The sequence below is a fragment of the Chaetodon trifascialis genome, chromosome 13 (genome assembly GCF_039877785.1).
Source record: "Chaetodon trifascialis isolate fChaTrf1 chromosome 13, fChaTrf1.hap1, whole genome shotgun sequence".
Classification (NCBI taxonomy): Eukaryota; Metazoa; Chordata; class Actinopteri; order Chaetodontiformes; family Chaetodontidae; genus Chaetodon; species Chaetodon trifascialis.
Window position 1 is genome coordinate 13,281,101 of NC_092068.1, and position 18,118 is coordinate 13,299,218.

At 41.9% G+C, this 18,118-nt stretch overlaps 3 protein-coding genes across 3 annotated transcripts in view; all 3 read left to right on the forward strand.

Moving 5' to 3' along the window:
• dst (dystonin) overlaps positions 1-18,118 on the forward strand; it is a 92,272-nt gene that overhangs the window by 35,783 nt on the left and 38,371 nt on the right. Inside the window, exons 33-45 of the mRNA XM_070977439.1 lie at positions 5,984-6,130; positions 7,579-7,667; positions 7,754-7,862; positions 8,479-12,726; positions 12,827-12,973; positions 13,059-13,274; positions 13,355-13,498; positions 13,579-13,815; positions 14,721-14,873; positions 14,980-15,213; positions 15,360-15,644; positions 16,110-16,658; positions 17,004-17,180. Coding sequence (XP_070833540.1) covers positions 5,984-6,130; positions 7,579-7,667; positions 7,754-7,862; positions 8,479-12,726; positions 12,827-12,973; positions 13,059-13,274; positions 13,355-13,498; positions 13,579-13,815; positions 14,721-14,873; positions 14,980-15,213; positions 15,360-15,644; positions 16,110-16,658; positions 17,004-17,180 — 6,735 coding nt within the window. The remainder of the gene's footprint in view (positions 1-5,983; positions 6,131-7,578; positions 7,668-7,753; positions 7,863-8,478; positions 12,727-12,826; positions 12,974-13,058; positions 13,275-13,354; positions 13,499-13,578; positions 13,816-14,720; positions 14,874-14,979; positions 15,214-15,359; positions 15,645-16,109; positions 16,659-17,003; positions 17,181-18,118) is intronic.
• Positions 344-3,563, forward strand: LOC139341457 (putative leucine-rich repeat-containing protein DDB_G0290503). The gene is made up of 2 exons (XM_070978002.1): positions 344-3,443; positions 3,558-3,563. Exons 1-2 carry the CDS (start codon positions 462-464, stop codon positions 3,561-3,563), a joined length of 2,988 nt encoding a protein of 995 aa, XP_070834103.1. The 5' UTR covers positions 344-461.
• On the forward strand, positions 3,625-5,793 carry LOC139341103 (desmoplakin-A-like). Its single transcript, XM_070977440.1, has one exon. It carries the CDS (start codon positions 3,663-3,665, stop codon positions 5,673-5,675), a length of 2,013 nt encoding a protein of 670 aa, XP_070833541.1. The 5' UTR covers positions 3,625-3,662; the 3' UTR covers positions 5,676-5,793.

Genomic DNA, 18,118 nt, shown 5'->3' on the forward strand with positions numbered 1-18,118 from the left:
GAGAGAGATTTTTTTATTGTTTGACAGAAAGTCTTTCTCATCTTTGCCTTTCTGGGGGAAAAGAAAGCCTCTCCAGGAGTTTGTCTAGTATTTGGAAAATAGGTACTCTCAGTCCTATTTGTTGAAGACTTCATTGTTACAAGTTGGAAATCGGAGGACAAAGGTACAATGATCAAATCAGTGACAAGTGCCATTTTAATAGTCTTACATAAATCTAAGATCTTGTTGTCATATGTTAATGTTAACACAATAATTCTGGCTCACTAATCATGCAGTCTTGAAATTGCAAATTCCTGGAGAGATAGTTTAATATTGCTGCAGCAGTCTGGGAAGAAGTAAAATATTAATGCAATTCATTTTACGTTATCTAATTAAACATGAAAAAGTGGATGACTTGTTCTTTTGCATTATAGTACAGAAAGGCTTTTGACAAAGCAGAGAATGCAAAAAGGACAGAGAGCATGGAGGTCCAAAAAGCTGTGGGTGAAGTAGAGATAAGTCAACTTAAGCAACGGGTCCAAGAACAGGAGGCTCTGCTGGCTGAAAGACAAGCACAGCTGGAACAGTTGGAAGGAGAAGTAGAAACTCAACAGAAGACGATTGATGATCTGACATTTCAGAAATCACAACTTGAGCATGACATTCATCAGTATTGCACCAAGTTAGAAATAGCAGTAAAAGACAAAGATGCCAGTGAGCAGGAATTAAGTCACACAAAACAGTTAATTGAGCAGTCAGAAGCCAAGTGGTCTTTGGCTCAAATGAAACTGGAGGACCTCTTAAAGAAAACAAATGATGGCCATAATCTTAAGGAACAGAGCCCCAAACTTCAGAAAAAAATTAATATGGACAAAGGTGCTGAGGAACAGTTACAAAGTCAAGTTCATGCTAAAGAAAATGATCTGGCTCAGCAGCCTTTGACATTTGACAGTCAGCCGACAGTTAACAGTGAGCCCCAGTCATCTGCAGTTAGAGAGAATGACAACATGATGGTGCAGCAGAAACTAGAGGAACTAGTCTTGGTCCAGAAAAGAGCCGAAATGGCTGAGGAGAAAGCACAAAGCTATAAAAAACTGTTGGATGACAGCAACAACAAGCTGAAGAAACTGCAGATTGACATGGAAAGTGAAAGGAACAGCATGAGACAGAAATCGGAGGTTCTCCAACAGGAAGCACTGAACATGAATAAATCTATCAATGAACTTCACGAGGAAATCAGATCTCTCCAAAGAGCAAACTCGTCATTGGAACAAAATGCTTTTTTCCAAAGCACCGAGGTTGAAGGTCTTAAAGAACAGTTGAAGACCACCCAAGGAGAGCTGCAAAAGAAAAGCTCCATGGAGCAGGAAAATATTAACAAGACTAACAACTTAGAGGAAGAGTTAGCTTCCAAGCAGGCAGCAATAGATCAGCTGAAGGTCAAATGCAATGAGCTGACAAGGATAAATGTCTCCTCTGACAATGAGTTTAGAGGTCTTCAGATCCAAATGGAGTCACTGGAAAAAGAGAGAACGTTTTCTGAACAAAAGATCAAGTCTTTAAAGAGTGAGGTAGAGAGCTGGAAACAGCAGCTTCAAGCAGCTAACGAAGAAAACAGCTTAATAAAGAGATCTGAGCAGGCGTCGCAGCTCACATGCAGAAACCTTGAAGCCGAACTCCAAAAAAGTGAATTAGTTGCTTCTCAATTGCAGAAACAAGTCGAGGAGTTAAATCAGATAAATATGGAGATGGAAAAGAATCTGAAGAACGTAAGAGCTAAGCTCGATCAGGTGACAATGGAAATTGATAGCAAGGATCAGCAAATTAAAATCTTCAAGTCTCAGGCAGAAGGCGCCAAATCACAGGTTCGAATTATCGAGGAGGAATTAAATAAAAAATGTCAGACCTCCCACGAGCTTCAAATGAAGCTGCAGGATTACAGTGAGGCGGTAAGAAAAATGTCTGAAATGCAACAGAAAATCAATACGCTTGGTTCAAATATCACCCTTTATGAGAAAGAAATAATGACTCTGAAATCAGAGCTGAAGTCAGTGTTGGTTGAGAGGAATTCTGCCAATGACAAGATCCACATGCAAAGTGCAGAAATTAATGATTTAAGTGTGATGCTAAAGAAAAAAAATGCAGAGCTTCAACAAAAATCTGCCGAGAATCAAAAACATCTCAATGAAGTCAAGGCGTTAGAGGATGAGCTTTTCAAACACAAGCACAGTATTAAAGGGTTAACTAGCAGCTCAGAGAAAACTGCCGAAAACTTAAGGCAGGAGCTTTATGCTCTTCAGAGTGACAAGACAACAACAGAAAGGAAAGTAGAGAATTTGAATGCTAAACTTTCAGAGTTCAGCTCTGCCCTTCAAAGAACTAAAGATGAATTGTTGAAAGAGACCAATGAAAGAAAAGGCAAAGAATCAAAAATATTGCAACTGGAGACTGAGCTTCAGAAAAGTAAAGTAACAATGAAAGAAGTAATGTCGAGTACTGACAAATCTAGATCAAATGTACAACATGAAAACATGATTCTCAAGAGGGAGAAAGCTGAGGCACTAGAGAAAAGCATTTCATTGGGATCTGAAGTCAGAACACTGAAAGAAAAGCTGCAAAGGGCCCAAACAGAAGCTGAACAAAAACAGAGGGAAAACGCGGTCCTCCAGCTGCAGTCCCAGCAGATGAAAGAACAACTCGAAAAATGCAAGAAAATGCTAGAGGAGCTGAAAAGTAAACTAGAACTTCAGAAAGAGGGCTATGAGAGGCAGCTGTTGCTCGTGCAGACTGAAATAGAGAAAAAGCTCATTTTACTTCAATCTGAAATCTCAAGTGAAAGTGAAAAGTCAAACCAGCCTTCACATAGCACAGAATTAAAAGAGATGCTTAACAAGTATTTCAGAGAAGACATCAAGCACATGAAAACAGTGCATCAAACTACTGTGGAAACAAAGCAACAAATGGACCAACAGCTGCAGATCAAACATGACAAACTGCAACAAGAAAGAACAAAGCTCAGTCAAGAACTCTCAAAGGCAAAAGCCCAAATTGCCCAGCTTGAGGAAGACAAACTCAAACTCACTTCAAAAATCAGTGCTTTTCAAAGTATTTGCAATGAACAACCAAATGAGTCAGCAAAGTTTGAGCAGCTGTTGTCTGACCGTGAGTGGAAACTTGCACTGAAGGACAATGAAGCAAAATGTCTTCGGGAACAAATAGAGTCGTACGTCAAAGAGGTTAAAAGTCTTAAGGAAAAGCTTTTGACGCTCGGGGTCAGGATGAGGCCTGAAAACGAGAGGATAAACGACCAGGAAGTAGCTGAAACTGGTCATCACTATGTGGAAGACAATGAGGCTGCCTTGTTGAAGACAGAACATACAGTGACGCAGAGGACAGTGCCTTCGTATGAAAGTGCTAAATACAACCTGGAAGACGAGATTCTCAAAATGAAAGTGTCCTCAGAGGTATGGATGAACTGCAACACAATATCATGTTTATTAACAATTACAGTATTTAAATGCAATACAGTTTTAACAACTGTTTATTCTTTTCTCTTTATTATAATATGTATTTAGCAGTTGTAGTCATCTGTAACTTAAAAGTTCTTCCAATGTCATCATCTACAGATGTCACCAATGGGGAAAGAAAATATTCTTGAAGGACTTAAAGTCAAACAAGATAAAATGGAAGTCATTCAAGGCCAAAGCCCTCATGATTCACCAGCAATGAAAGCTTTGAGTAGCTCTGCTTATCAAACTCCTACTCTCCTTCAAAAAGACATGCAAAATGTGACCAATAAGAGCCAAATCAAACCTGATAAGTCTATGACTGTGACAACACGTGGCTACATGGCTCTGTGTGGATTAACAGGCACACAAAGCATTACCAAGACAAGAACGTATCAGATCAATGAAACTTGTGAAACTGTAAACCCGTCAGAGCTGAAAACAACAGACAGTGAGGGAAAACTGAGTGAGTTATATTCAACTTCCCAAAAGCTCCCAGAAGTCAAAGGCAGCACAAGTGTTCAAAGCTTGGTCAAATTCAAGTTCTTGGATGAAGAGGTTTTGCGCAAGTTGGAGATGGGCCTCATCCCAGTTGAAGAGGTGCAAGCATCACTTGCCCAGTATGTCAAACCAACAACTATTGCTGGAGTTTATGTGGAGTCAAGTAAGAAAAAGATGTCCTTCCTAGAAGCTGCTGAGAAGGGCTTCTTAGCAAAGACATACGCACTTGAGTTTCTGGAGGCTCAGGCTGCAACAGGAAGCCTTACAGACCTGGCCACAGGGCAAACACACTCAGTTGTTGAAGCTCTGGAGAGAGGTATCATAGAGACAGGCCTGAAAGATAAACTGATGGAGGCTCAGAAAGTTGTTAGCGGCTACATCCATGGCGGCAAAAAGCTGTCTGTGTTTCAGGCCATGGAGGAAAGGATTCTTGATAGATACAAAGGCAAGAAGATCCTTGAGGTCCAGGTAGCGTCTGGAGGACTGATCAACCCAGAGACTGGTGTCAGGGTGCCGATTAGTGTTGCTCTTGATCAGGGTCTTTTGAACAACGAGACACTCCAGAGTCTATATGATCCAGTCAGTAACCCCAAAGGTTTCCACAACCCTGACACTGGGCAGAAAGTATACTACTCTGAAATACTGAAGACATGCCTTTATGACATCGATGGTGGCGTGTTTCTTTTCCCATTTGGTGAGAGGCATCTAACAAACACCTCTCCCACGAGTTCTCATAGAGCGTCCGTTATCATCAGCAGCTGCGGCATCGAAATGTCGGCGTATGAAGCATTCAAGGGGAGACACATTGACAAGAGGACGTATCTGTTTCTGTCACAACAGGAAAGTGAATGGCAGGAAAAGTCCATAGTTGACGCCAATGGCAGCCCACTTCACGTCATTACTGATGTTAAAAGTGGCCGCCAACTTTGTCTAGAGTCCGCTCTAAGTCAGAGGTTCCTCGAAATGTCTGAGCTTGAAAGCTATCGCAGTGGGCTTCTTAGTATCTATGAGATTGCAGATATTATATTCTCAAGAATGGTTGTTGTGGAAGATGTTAACAGCCCCATTGCTGGTCTCTGGGATGTCACTCAGGGGAAGAGGCTGTCAGTTCTTCAGGGTTTTCAACAGGGCTTTACTGATAGAGCCACCGCCCTACGGTTACTGGAAGCCCAGGCTTGCACTGGAGGGATTTGCGAACCCTCTTCAGGGGAGAAAGTTACTCTCTCCAAGGCTCTTAAAAGGGGTCTTTTAGATGAGCCATTGAGTCAGCAGCTCCAGCAGTTTGAGCAGGCATTTAATGGTATCGTTCACCCCAAGACTTCAAAGACACTGTCTGTTTCCCAGGCTGTTCAGGAAAATCTCTTCCCTAAGGATGCCGGCTATCGCTGTATTGAATTCCAGCTCCTGACTGGAGGATTGATAAACCCTGACACTCATGATAGAGTCTCACTTGAAGAAGTCATTCAGAGCGGCCTGGTTGACAAAACTACTGCCTCTGCACTCAAAGATGAGAAGTTCCACACAAAAAGCCTCACCTGTCCAAAGACCAAGAGAAGAATCACGTTCAGGGAGGCACTTGAAAGAAGTGTGTATGACTGCCACACAGGCTTAAGGCTACTGGAGGCTACAAAAATGCATGGTTATGGAGCCAAATCAACATTTCATTATGTTTGGGCATTTAATCAATAAACATTTGCAAGTATAAGCTTTTCCATAGCATAAAAACATAACCTGCAAGTTGGATGTCCTTTGGTTTTGTGTTTGGCTGTGAAGTTACCTTGACTTCACTGTTGAATGTTCTTTTTTTTTACCCACATATTTTAATACAATGGTTGATGCAACTGACAATTGTTCTTGAGCTTCGGTGTTTTTAATCTCATTACAAACATATTTTAGCATTGCCTGTCCCTTTAAGGATTCTTTCCTTGAGTGCTTTTTGTTTCTTTTTCGTAACAAAGTTAACCATCTTGTCAAAAACCCATCTGTTTGAATTCTAGAGATCTGTTGATGAGGAGAAGAGAGAGCATGGTGATAAAGTTAGCAAGCTATTGCACTGGATGTCCAATGTGAAACAGACCCCAAACAATGATGGGAGTGCTCTGAAAGATAGCAATGCCAACACAGACACTTCTAATAAGCCCCAGGTAAATGATGTGTAACGTTCGTGGTGCTTTCACTGTGCCCTGTTTTTATATGCTGCCACACATCTGCTGTACATGAGAGAATGCTTTGGTTTAATGGTGAAGAGTATTTTTGTAATCAAAATGATATCACAGCCTTCTGCTGTCACGGTGTATGATCCCTAATAAAAACACATCTACTTCCTGATTCATTTAATCCATATGTTTTACACAGCAGGTAGTGGTTGTAATTACTTTAACAGAGAGAGGCTTTGCTAATATTATTGTTTTCATTTCGAACACCTCCAACTGATGAATGTATACGTTGCACAAGCACTCACATTTCAGAGCAACCTCGATGACCAATTAATTATGTCGGCCCAAAAGGTTATTAAAATATCAAAACACATTTTTAGATTTTTCTCCCTGTGTGTCTGTGGAAACATGTAGAGTCCATACAGGCCACAGCTGACATTATTGAATTGAAATATGAAAGAAATTAGAAATGTCCAGATGTGTGCTGTATATGATTCTCAGTGGGATAGATTAGTGCTGAGAGGCAGTTTGGCGGAATAGGAATAGGTTGTAATTGATGTTTAACAAAATACAAACTATCCAATGTACCAGAGTAGAAAAGAGAATACATAGATGCATGCACATTGACCAAAACTGCATGTACATTGAACAGTTTTAAAATCAACAACTGTGTTCACAGTGTCCATTCAGTAAATGTATGTAAACAATAAACCTGGACCATGAACACTGAATGGTAACATTTAATTATATTTTTTTTGTTGTAAATATTGCAACCACAGTAAAGTAAAATGCAGTGAAATCAAATACATGTTTTTATTATTAATGAGTAATTGTTATGATTGCAGTGCACATCACAACACAGCAATCATAGATTTGGGATAAAAATTTGTTTTGATTTATCTTTTTAACATTTATTTTTTGTTCATTAAGCACACACACAAAAAAGATACAATTCCTCATCAACAGTTTTAGTACAATAATGACAGATTTGGACTTCCTATTTGATTGTATTTGGCCAAATTATGAAACCATCTGAAACCACAGCCTTGTAAATGACTGCAGTTAAATTAACTGCTATTTGACACATTCTGAACCAAAGTTGATCAAAATGAGTATTCACTGCATAGCCACAGTATTGGATTGCATTATTTTGTGCAGGGGTTTATATATTATCCAGTCACTGCACTGTGCAGAATGTCTTTATTCATTAGTTGATGTAGTTTACACAAATAAGTCCATTTAAAAATGTCAGTCAGTCTTTTAAAACAGCTCTAGTGTGTGTATCTGTGAGCTTTGTGTCCATGTTGACTATAATCATATTGGTAATAACAATATTGTATAATACTACTCAAACAGACTCATGCAAAAGTAAAGACAAAGATAACAATCATTGCACTGCATATAAAGTATTAATATATCACTGTTTGATGTTGTAGGTGTCAGTTGAGGAAATGGTCACTAAGAAGGAACAAATTGCAGAAGCACTGAGAGCAACGCAAATGATGCTGAACAAACACAGTGACAAGTGAGTCAAACTACCATTACAGACACACAGAAGACTTTATCCACTGTTTACAGTCTCAGCCTCATTCTTAATGTTTCATCCTCCAGAATGACCGAAGAGGAAAGAGGAAAGGCCCAGGAGCAGCTGAAGGAGCTCAGTCAGGCCTACAATGAACTCTCCCAACACTGTTCAGATCAGACATCCTCTGCAGAAGAGGTTTGGCTCTTTGCTGTGTCTTCTGAGTGGTCTGCTTTTGTGTCTTACAGTGTGTTAGGAAATAGTGCCACCTGATGTTCAGCTGCATGACTAACCTTTGTCCTCCTCTCCTGAGTACAGTGTGAAAAGTTGTCTTTTGCGTCAATCTGTTTATTCTCTTCCACTGGATCATTAAGGACAGAAAACAAGATTTATACAACTGAATCCCAGAAAATCAGAGTATGCTGTAAACATGCTTTGTTGCGCCCGGCTTTGGTCTGACATGTCACCATTATTAATGTGCTTGACTTCAAAAATCAACAGGATAACGGACATATAACCTTTTACCTCCAGAATGTGATGTTACTAACTACCCTCTTTTTGCAAGATGCTGGATACTGCATTCCCAGATGCATGATAGCTTTAAATGTATTATCCGTCATTCTCCTGTTGCAACCCTGATGCAGTCTTGCACTTGTGCACATGATGTTTTAACATGCCCACATTTGTCTGGTGGTGAGTATACGTTTTGTCTTGCTTTTCAATACTTTAATACCAAGTTTGACATCCAGTAGATAATACAGATTTTAATGCTGAAATCAGGTGAGTTAATTTCTCAAACTTTCATTCTCTTTAGGATTTTAAAACCAGTGATGCAATGCTTGGCACTGGACCCATGAGTGGCCCGATTGATCTGAAAACAAAGGCCCAACCTGTGACCTCCAACCTCTTTGAGTCTGAGCCGCATGTCCATCTGGACTGGGATGATCCCTTCAAACAAGATCTCATTTATAAATCCACGGTGAACCACTTGCCAGAGTGCAATGAATCAAGCAAGTGCATACAGAGTTCACATGTTTCATCTGTGTCGCTTTCTGACATAGCTGCAGCAAGAGAAGAGGCCACGTGTGAAGACCCGATCATCAAGATGATAGAAGTCAAACAAGTCCATGATGGATTGAAGGTGTCCTACACAGGTTACACCCTGACCCTGGAGAGGGCATTTGAGAGTGGTTTAATACCTGCTTCTGTCTATGTTGAGATTCTTCAGAGGCAAAATGCCTGTCAGGATGCTGCTGAAGAGGTACCACTCCTCGAGCCTGTGGAGGAGGTTGAACCTAGTGAGGTCAACAGACTGATATTGAAGTGCATTAGCAGAAATAAATCACTGACATCTGGGAGGGATTTTCACACTCTGAGGTCTTTTCATGATGGTTTAAGTGATCCGGAGGTCGTGTTGAGGATGTTAGGTACTCAGGCGGATGTAGGTGACCATAAAGAAGGTCGAAACATAACTGGTGAGGTGCCAGAGGATGTTATAAGTGGCGCTGGGAACCTCCAAAATGGTGTAGGGCTAAAAGTGGATGCAGCCGTTCAGTGTGATTTGATGAGCTCTAGCAGCACGCTCACTGTGCTTGGAAATCAGCAGCAGTTTATGGGACTTGTGTTGCCTTCCTCTGGGGAAATCCAAACTGTGTCCACCTCAGCACGGTATGATCAACAAATCACCTCTGATGAGTTTACCAGCAGACTGTTTAGCAATCGAGACAAAATAGCAGCTTTTTACATTCCAGAAAATTCAGAGGTGGTAGACATCAACTCCGCCGCCCAGAAGGGTCTGATTGACAGTTACACAGCAGAGGTTCTGAAATCTATACAACTTCCTGATGTGTTTCCTGATGTGGATCACCTCAATGAGAAGTTTTCATCTTGGCTCATGTATAAAAAACTCACAGTTGATGGATGCTATCATGAGGCATATTGCTTAAAAGTTGATAACGTCCCTACTCACACTGAGGCCACGCAGTTATTCATCTCTTATCTAATGATAAACAGTTACATAGATCCCAGCTCAGGACAGAGAGTCCTAATACTCGATAGACAGCTGAATAAAATGGTCCAGATCTTTCTTGAAGACTCAATATTGTCTGAAAACACTGAGAATAATGTAACTACTCTAACTTTAAATGTCGGTGATCTTTCCAAACAGGTAAATTTAGAACCACTGCACATAAATGAGCAAACAGAGGAATTAATGAGATACACAGAACACACGAGTGATCATAATCCTCATAATTACATTTCCTCCGTCAGTGGAAGAATTACATTCGATGAAAAAACAAATGGAAATGACAAGTTTGTAAACCAAGACCCTGTTGAGGAATTTTTAGTAGATAGTGACATGGATACCACAGAGCCTGGTATAGCGGAGAAAACTATATGTAAAAACAACACAGATTGGACAAAGCCAGGTGAATTTGAGGAGAGGATTTATGGAAGTGGTTTACAATTTGATGCTGGAGGTGCCGATAGTGAAGGTTTTGATATTCCAGCTGTGGTGTCAGACCTTCCCGCTGTGAACAGGACAAATGTTGGCTCACCATCGAGGATGTTTTACTCTGAGTGTTCAGTAACATCCAGCCATCAAACACTACCATACTACGATGCTGAGTCACTGTGTGGTGAATCAGAAGGTACAGATGTTACCCAAGCTGAGTTTTTATGCCTCAGGGACTTGATGGAGGGTGAAAATGAGCGAGACTGTGCTGTTCAACTTCTAAAAGCACAGATGGAGGAAGGGGGCATTTTAGATGTCACCTCTGGGAAACGTTACGACCTGGAGGCAGCTCTCACTAGAGGCCTAGTTGATGAGATGACAGTACTGAAACTGCTGGACCTACAGTTAGATGAAAAGGGATGTTTTGTAGGTAATGAGGAGGGAACAATGTCTGTTTTCACACAGGCAGTGTCAGATGGATCAATAACCTCAAATCTGACTCTTCATTTAATGGAACAGCAGAGTTTATTGAGGTCCAGTTGTCCCATTAGCATCAGTGAGTCATCGCAGCTGGGATTAGCTAAAGATGAATGCGTCGATAAGATCCTCAGCTCAGACTCTAAAGCCAGCATTTATCCAGAAGAAGAGTGCACTCACTCCTTCCCTGATGATCACAATGTGGTTTTGATTAATATTAATGAAGCTGAAATCATGCAGCAGCCCACTGAGAGGAAGGTTGCTGTCATGGTGCTTGATCTGACCAATGAGGAGGCTGATAACAGGGAGATAGAAAGTGAGAATGGAGATGCGGAGGTAGATTGTGAGGCAACAGGAAGCGTAGAGGAGATGAGTAATGGTCTGCATCATTCGCCTCCCTCGGTTTGTGAGTCTCTGATGATCTCACCCTCCTCTTGGAGTCAGGTTACTGCAGAGTGTGTTCATCATGCTGACAAATCGGCTTTACTGGCTGAAGACAGTGACTCACAGGGTGGAATCAAAAGCCAGTTGACAGATGCCGCTGATGTATTCTGTGTTGTGATAGAAACTGCTCCAGCTGCTCAGTCACGTCCATCTAGTCCGAGTGACAGCACCGACCCAGAAAGCCAGGCTCAATATGCCACTTCTGCTCGTCACTTTAAACCTGAGGGTTTACCCTTTGATGATGAGTTTTACATTGCTGGATATGATGCAGAAGTGGGAAATCAGACAGCTAGCGAGAGTGAATTAGACATGTCGTCATCATATCACAATGTGCCGTCTGAGGGAAGCAGAATGAAGAATGACACAAGTGCGGTTCAGTCACCTTTGGGCAGTGAGCCGGCGCCAAGTAGAGATTACTCATCTCCCAGGGACTTGGTTCAAAGTGCAATTATCTCTGTTTCCAGGGGTAATGGTAACTTTGACAACAACATTACAGAAGATGGCAGCAGAGTCACATTACCTCAGCGAGCAGCACTTCAATCAGGAAGTGATTCTAGTGATGAACCTGAGCCCAGATGCTCTCAAAATGGTCAGAGTATGCTCATTGTTGAGACGTCCCCACAGTCACCCACTGTTTCTGATGAAGTCACTGCAACAAATACTATCATTCCTAAATGTTTTGATGTTGGCGATTCAGACCACTACACTCCAACTACAACCAGAGTTTCTTTTGAAAAACTACTGGCTGGTGAAGATTTGTCAGGTTCGCAGCGCAGTGCTGCAGATGATGTTGAGTTAAGGGCAGATGTTCTTTCCCCAGAGAGGCAACATGAGGACATGTTTTTAGTCACCAGTGATATGGAGCGAATCTCTGCATCAAGAAATGCACAGACAGCAGAGGCAAGTGATGAAGAAAATACAGATATTGGTGGAAAAGCCTCAGAAATGAGCTCAGGGAAGTCTGAAACTATAATGGGAGCAGAGTTAGTATCTGAGATTCTTCCAGAGGATAAAAGATTAGATATGTGTGCTTCTGAACAACCCCAGGTAGTTACTGATGTCCTGTCAGACAGCTGTGTTACAGATGTTTCCTCTTCAGCTTCATCAGTGTTTTCTGATGCTGTGGATGATCAGGGTAAAATTACAGAGGGGCTTACTGTCAGTGATTTGCAAAAGGCACAAACTCAAGACCTTGAAAGCACTACTGCTGCAGATCTGAATCCTCCACAACCTTTAGAGAAAGGCAGCTTTCATGAGAGAGACGCAGCTCATGGAACCACAGAGAGCAGTCACTCAGACCTCCTCATGGACTTGATGAAGCAAAACGCATTCACCTTAAACAACAAAGAGAAAGGAAGCTCAGACCCGATACTGCAGGAAGAGACAGTCAGTGAACAGACAGAGCAGCCTGAAGCTCCAAACATCCAGCTGCAGCTACTGCAGGTTCTTAAGACCGTTTCCTCAAGCCAAGACCTTTCAATGCTCCAGGAAGTGATGGAGACTCTAAACACTGCGCTGGGGGGTGACTCTCAGGAGGACCGGCACATGCACATGCTGGAGAGCATCAAGGAGGAGAGCTCAGAGGGAGAAGATGAGGCCTCGGCAGACAATGACTTTTACCACCAACCGTCTCCTCAGTCGCCTGCCAACTCAGACGCCTGCAAGGTTGAGCAGGTCAAAAATAAGGTGCATTTTGTGTTGTTTCATAGTCAAGCTCACCTCCTCCCTTAGTCTTTAACATTAGTAACATCTGCTCCACTTTTGTTTTGTGCTTCTTTCCCCACAGCTGTTCTCCATCCAGGATTTTTTGGAGTGTGTTGGGAGACTGCAGGATCATGCAGATGTTTTAGATGATGTCAGAAGAGACCTTTTGATCCAGGCACCCATGGGCAACAACATGGAGGAACTGCAGATCCAAATAGAGGAGTGTCAGGTTAGAAGTTAGCATCAAACAGTGTCGCATGTTTCAGTTTTTCATTTATGCATATACATAACGTTAGTTGTGTTCTTTTGTCCAGTCTCTTGAGTCCCAGCTTTCTAGACTGGCTGGTGTTCTGACAGCAGATATGCAGAAAGCCAAACAGCTTTTAAATTCTGCTGATGAGGGCATTCCCATTCAAATCCACCAAGACTTGGCCTCGACATATCTGGAGTTAGAGCCGAATTTTACTGCTGTTTCCCAAATGTGTGCAGAAAGGAGTCAAGCCCTAATTCAGGCAGTGGAAACGGGAAAGGTCAGTGTTCATTGCCAGTAATGAAAATACAGTGATTTAACAGTACCATCAGCTGTTGACTACTTTAAATGTCATTTTAGGTACATTTGGAATCAGCATACCAGAAACATCTCAGCGACCTTGATGAACTAGCGGGCCTCATCCAAAACAGCTCTGAAATGAGCGACGTGGATTTGAACACATGTGATGTGGACACACTGAAACATCTGATTCAGCACAACCAGGTATCATTGAAGTCCAGTTAGAAACATTCAGCTACAGTAACTATGGAGCTTACTCAGCATATTTTCATCTCTTCTTCCAGGACACTGAGAGCAACCTCCTAAAAGAAGCCAGACTCAAGTTAGAGGACATCACATTTGATATCCAGTGCTTTATTTCTGAGCACACTCAGTTCCTGAGTCCAGCTCAGAGCAGCTACCTCCTTAAGTTCCTCAGCACCACTCAGCGAGCATTCAGAGACCAGACAGAGAGGCTGGTTACCCAGAGGAACGCCTTAGATGTCCTACTGGACACCAGGCAGAGGGAAGACCAGGAGAAGGTCTGCCTGTGGATATATATAAGATATCAGACATGTTTCCTTTTCATGGATTTAAAATGAAAATTACATTTTTTCTAATGAAGGTTTACCATAATATTTCAGTGTATTTTGTTACATGTATGCTGAAGAGAAGCATTAGCTTTTGTTTCTAGGATTCATGTCTGCCAGGTTCTACTGTGAATGCCTTATTGTTTAGGAAAAATAACAACTTTGCATGCTTAAGTGCCTGCACTCCTGCAGACTAACCTTTGTGCTGGTTGTATTCTACAGGCCTTCAAGACACCAGCGAACATTTAACAGAGGACAAAATGCACCTGCTCTGTCGGAACACTTTCACCCACAACAAAACCATTAACACACTGGACATAATGTCTCCTCGTGGCGAATGGCGAAAAAGCATGTTTACAGCATACTGCACTCAGTGACCCCTTTATTAGGCACACCTGTACAATCTGATGCAATCCAACACAGCTGCTCTGCCATAGAATCAATGTGTTCTATTCAAAGGTGTTTCTAATGTTCTGCTCCCGTCATATAGACAAAACAACTGTGGTTGATAGATGTTGTGGCAGAGGTGTCGCATTGAATTGCAATAGATTCTACAGGTGTACTTAACCTGATAAAGAGGTTGCTGGGTGTAGATTTTTACACTCTTATGGTAAAAGAAAATGTTTACTAAAGCAGATTGTGCATGTTTCCTCCACGTGCTTGAATAATTTCTTCTCCCTTGTTTTGATGTTTCTGTTCCCAAATACTGAGCAGGCTGTTCAGTCAGCATCAAGAAGCCTTTATGGGGTTATATGATTGTCATGTGAATGTGATTAATGACCTTTAATGGCCTTTTGTTGTCAAGTGTGATATTTATTTGGTGTTTTTTTTTTTTTTTTTTAATCTTTGTCGGATAGTCTTTGTTGGCGAAACAGAAGGAGTTTACAGAGAAGTTGGAGGAAGTGTGTGATAGTCTGACCCTGACAGAAAACCACCTGATTGGTCATCAGCAACAGGCTGAAAATGCTGAGTGTCTCACAGACCTGCAGCAGTACCAGCAGGAGCATCAGGTTTGAAATCAAGTTCTTTTGCTTTTACCACAGTGTGTGTCCAAGCATGTTCGTGGAAGTACAGTATGTCAATCAACCACCCAATCAATCACTTTGATTATTCAAGGCTCTGCAAAAAGACGTAATGACAAACGCCAGTGCCTTGAATGAGGTCATCACCAGTACAAAAAAGTTTCTGGAGGAAAACCGGAGCAAGCTGACACCAGATCAAATCGCCATGCTGGAGGGCAAGTTGGAAGAGGCTAAAAGCAAAGCCAAGCTCATCAACCAGCGTGCGGAGGAGTCCAGGAAAGATCTGGAGAAGGTTGTTACAACAGCCATTAAACAGGAGAGTGAAAAGGTCAGAGTTCACATTACCTCCATATGTGCTGTCTGTAAAAACTATGCAGTGCATCAGAACTAATAAATGATTAATTATAGTGTAAGAAGCATATTGCTAAACTTAATGTCAGCCTTTTGTAACATGTAATCTATCTGTCTTTTCAGGCAGCAGCTGTTGAGCGGCTTGAAGAAAGTAAGAACAAAATTGAAGGTCTCCTGGACTGGATATCCAACATAGGCAATGAAAACGAGAGCAGTCTGGATCAAACTGACCATACAAGTAAAGAGAATGGAAACCTGCCAGATGAAACCTCAGCCAAGGGACTGATAGCAGAGGATGACGATGCCAATGGAAACACTTTGCAGACCACTGAAAAAGACTTTGGCAGAGAGACCAGCGGCAAGAACGACGCCTCCCTGGACCTCGATAGACAATATGACATGGTCAAGGTATACTTAATTTGTTGCAAAATAGTGTTGAGTGTTTGTGTGGAGAGCGTTCTCTAAAGTTTGTTCCACTGTAATTTATATACTTACATGTGGGATTTTTCTGCAGGCGCTGTCTTTCATAACAGTGCACAAGCTGATAAAAATCCCCAAGCATTACATGAGGCAGATCGTCATGGAAGGGGTTGAACTGAAATATGGCATTTGGCATTTGAAGAGATGACTAATATTTTGAAATGTAGCTACAGATTGTCTTACATGCAGAATATGAATCAAACAGACTTCCATTTTGGGATTAAAGAAATGGGAGAAGAGAATGGAATCTTAAAGCCAATAGTGGAGACCAGTATTTAAAGCCAGCGAAGACAAAAGACAAGGAAATATGCAAAAATGTTTAAAAAATGTAAATAAAGCTAATAATTACTGCTGCTGTTGGTTTGGGTTCTGAAAACAATATTGTACCCACAGGCCCGTCATCAGGAGATTCTGTCCCAGCAGCAGGATCTGATCATGGCCACCCAGTCAGCTCAGGCTCTGCTCGACAAGCAGGCCGACGTGCTGTCTCCAGAAGAAAAGGAGAAACTACAGAAGAACATCCAGGAGCTGAAGGGGCGCTACGAGGCTTCGCTGACGCAGGCTGAGCAGCAGATGAAGCAGGTGCAGTGTGTCCAGGAGGAGCTGAAGAAGTTCCAAGATGACTGCGAGGAGTTTGAGGACTGGTTGGACCAGGCGGAGGGCGAGATAGAGGAGCTGGGAGCTCCTGCAGGCTCCCTCAATATCCTCAGTGACAAACTCCAGCGACAGAAAAGCTTCTCGGAAGATGTGATTTCCCACAAAGGGGACCTTCGCTTCATCACCATTTCTGGACAGAAAGTGCTGGATGTTGCTAAAGCCTGTGGATTGTATGACCCTGTGGCTAAGAACGCTCTGCTGCATGTGGATACTTCAGGAACCTGTTCTTCCGTCAAGGATAAGTTGGATTCAGCAGCCGGCAGATACAAAACGCTGCATTCACAGGTATTTAGTACGCAGTTGTTAAGATCGAGCTTGAGAAGTTGCAATGTGTGATTCTTGCCACTGGGTGGGAGCATTTGTCTTCATTAAAAACATTTAAGTAATGCCTTGTTAAGGTGTCGCTATCTTCATATAGTGAACCTGTGCACTCAGTTATCTGATTTGTGGATGTTTTATCACACCTGCTGTATAATTTGTTGTTGTTTCTTTGTAGATAAAAGAGCTTGGTCTGTACCAGCTCTATATGGAAAGTGTCCTGAGACAACTTCTGTTGTGATTTGGCGCTATACAAATAAAATTGAATTGAATTGAATTGAATTGAATAATTTCATTTTCTTTTTTTTTCAGTGCAATCAGCTTGGAAACAACCTCAAAGAAGTGGTCGACAAATACAAGAAATATGACGACTCGAGCGCCGGTCTGTTGAAGTGGCTCAGCAGCTCCGAGGAGGAGGCGAGAAAGCAGCAATCAGAGGCCATAGCAGCTGACCCACAGACACTACAGAAACAGCTGGAGGAGACCAAGGTACCACAAAACTGCTGCACCCCAGGCTGTAGTGCGCATACGCCTAGTGATGTTGGCGAGCCCAGCCTTTAACTTTTGAGTTGAAAAGCTCAGATTTATCTCAGATTTTCATGTTTTTTGCATATTTTTTGTATTTCTGTGAAGCCTCTCTTAAAATCTTGAGGTCATATAAAAAATATAAGTCATATGAAAAACACTTTTCATCATTCTTCTCATTAGAGACATGAAAATTGTTTTGTCACAGTTAAAGTTCAAAAGGGCTTGGTGTTAGCCAGACGTTGCTCTTAGCACCACTGTCATGAACTCTGCGTGAACTTTAATGGATGTTCGGTTATGAATAACCCAAGTGAGGAAATAAAGAAGAGCTTTATTTAGAAGTCACACATGCAGAACTTGAAGACTGGGTTAAAAGGCCGTGGCACAATAGACCTGTGTTACCATATACAGTGTTTCCACTGACTTAAGTACAACATAGTTATTTTTAGCTCTGTGTTCAAATTCAAACCCACATGTGAATAGTTTAACTCTGGTTATTTGTAGCCTACGTACTCCTACAGGAGGATAAGAAACTAGGCCGCCTCTGTCAAAGCTTTTGGCTGCAGTTAGCTCGAACATTTCTCCTCAGGGAGGTAGTGACTTACAGCGCAGATATGCCCAGATAAGAGGCGCCTGTGGGCCAACCAGGGAACACGGTACTTTTGGCTTTGGTTACAAATCACTGCAAAGAATCCAAAGCCTTTCTGTTGGTGTAACAAACGAAGCAGACAGAACATCTATATCTGTGGAATGACTCAATATTTCCATAGATATTATCCAGACTGTCATGCACATCATCACTCTGTTGTTTTTATCTTCAGTCCACCACACAGATGAAATCCATAATCTGAACAGTACAGTACACATGTAGACAGAGGACATGTAATTATGTGGATACAGTT

What these genes read in the sequence shown, in the direction of transcription:
- LOC139341457 (XM_070978002.1), top strand. Translation starts at nt 462, where the DNA reads ATGGAGGTCCAAAAAGCTGTGGGTGAAGTAGAGATAAGTCAACTTAAG.
- LOC139341103 (XM_070977440.1), top strand. Translation starts at nt 3,663, where the DNA reads ATGGAAGTCATTCAAGGCCAAAGCCCTCATGATTCACCAGCAATGAAA.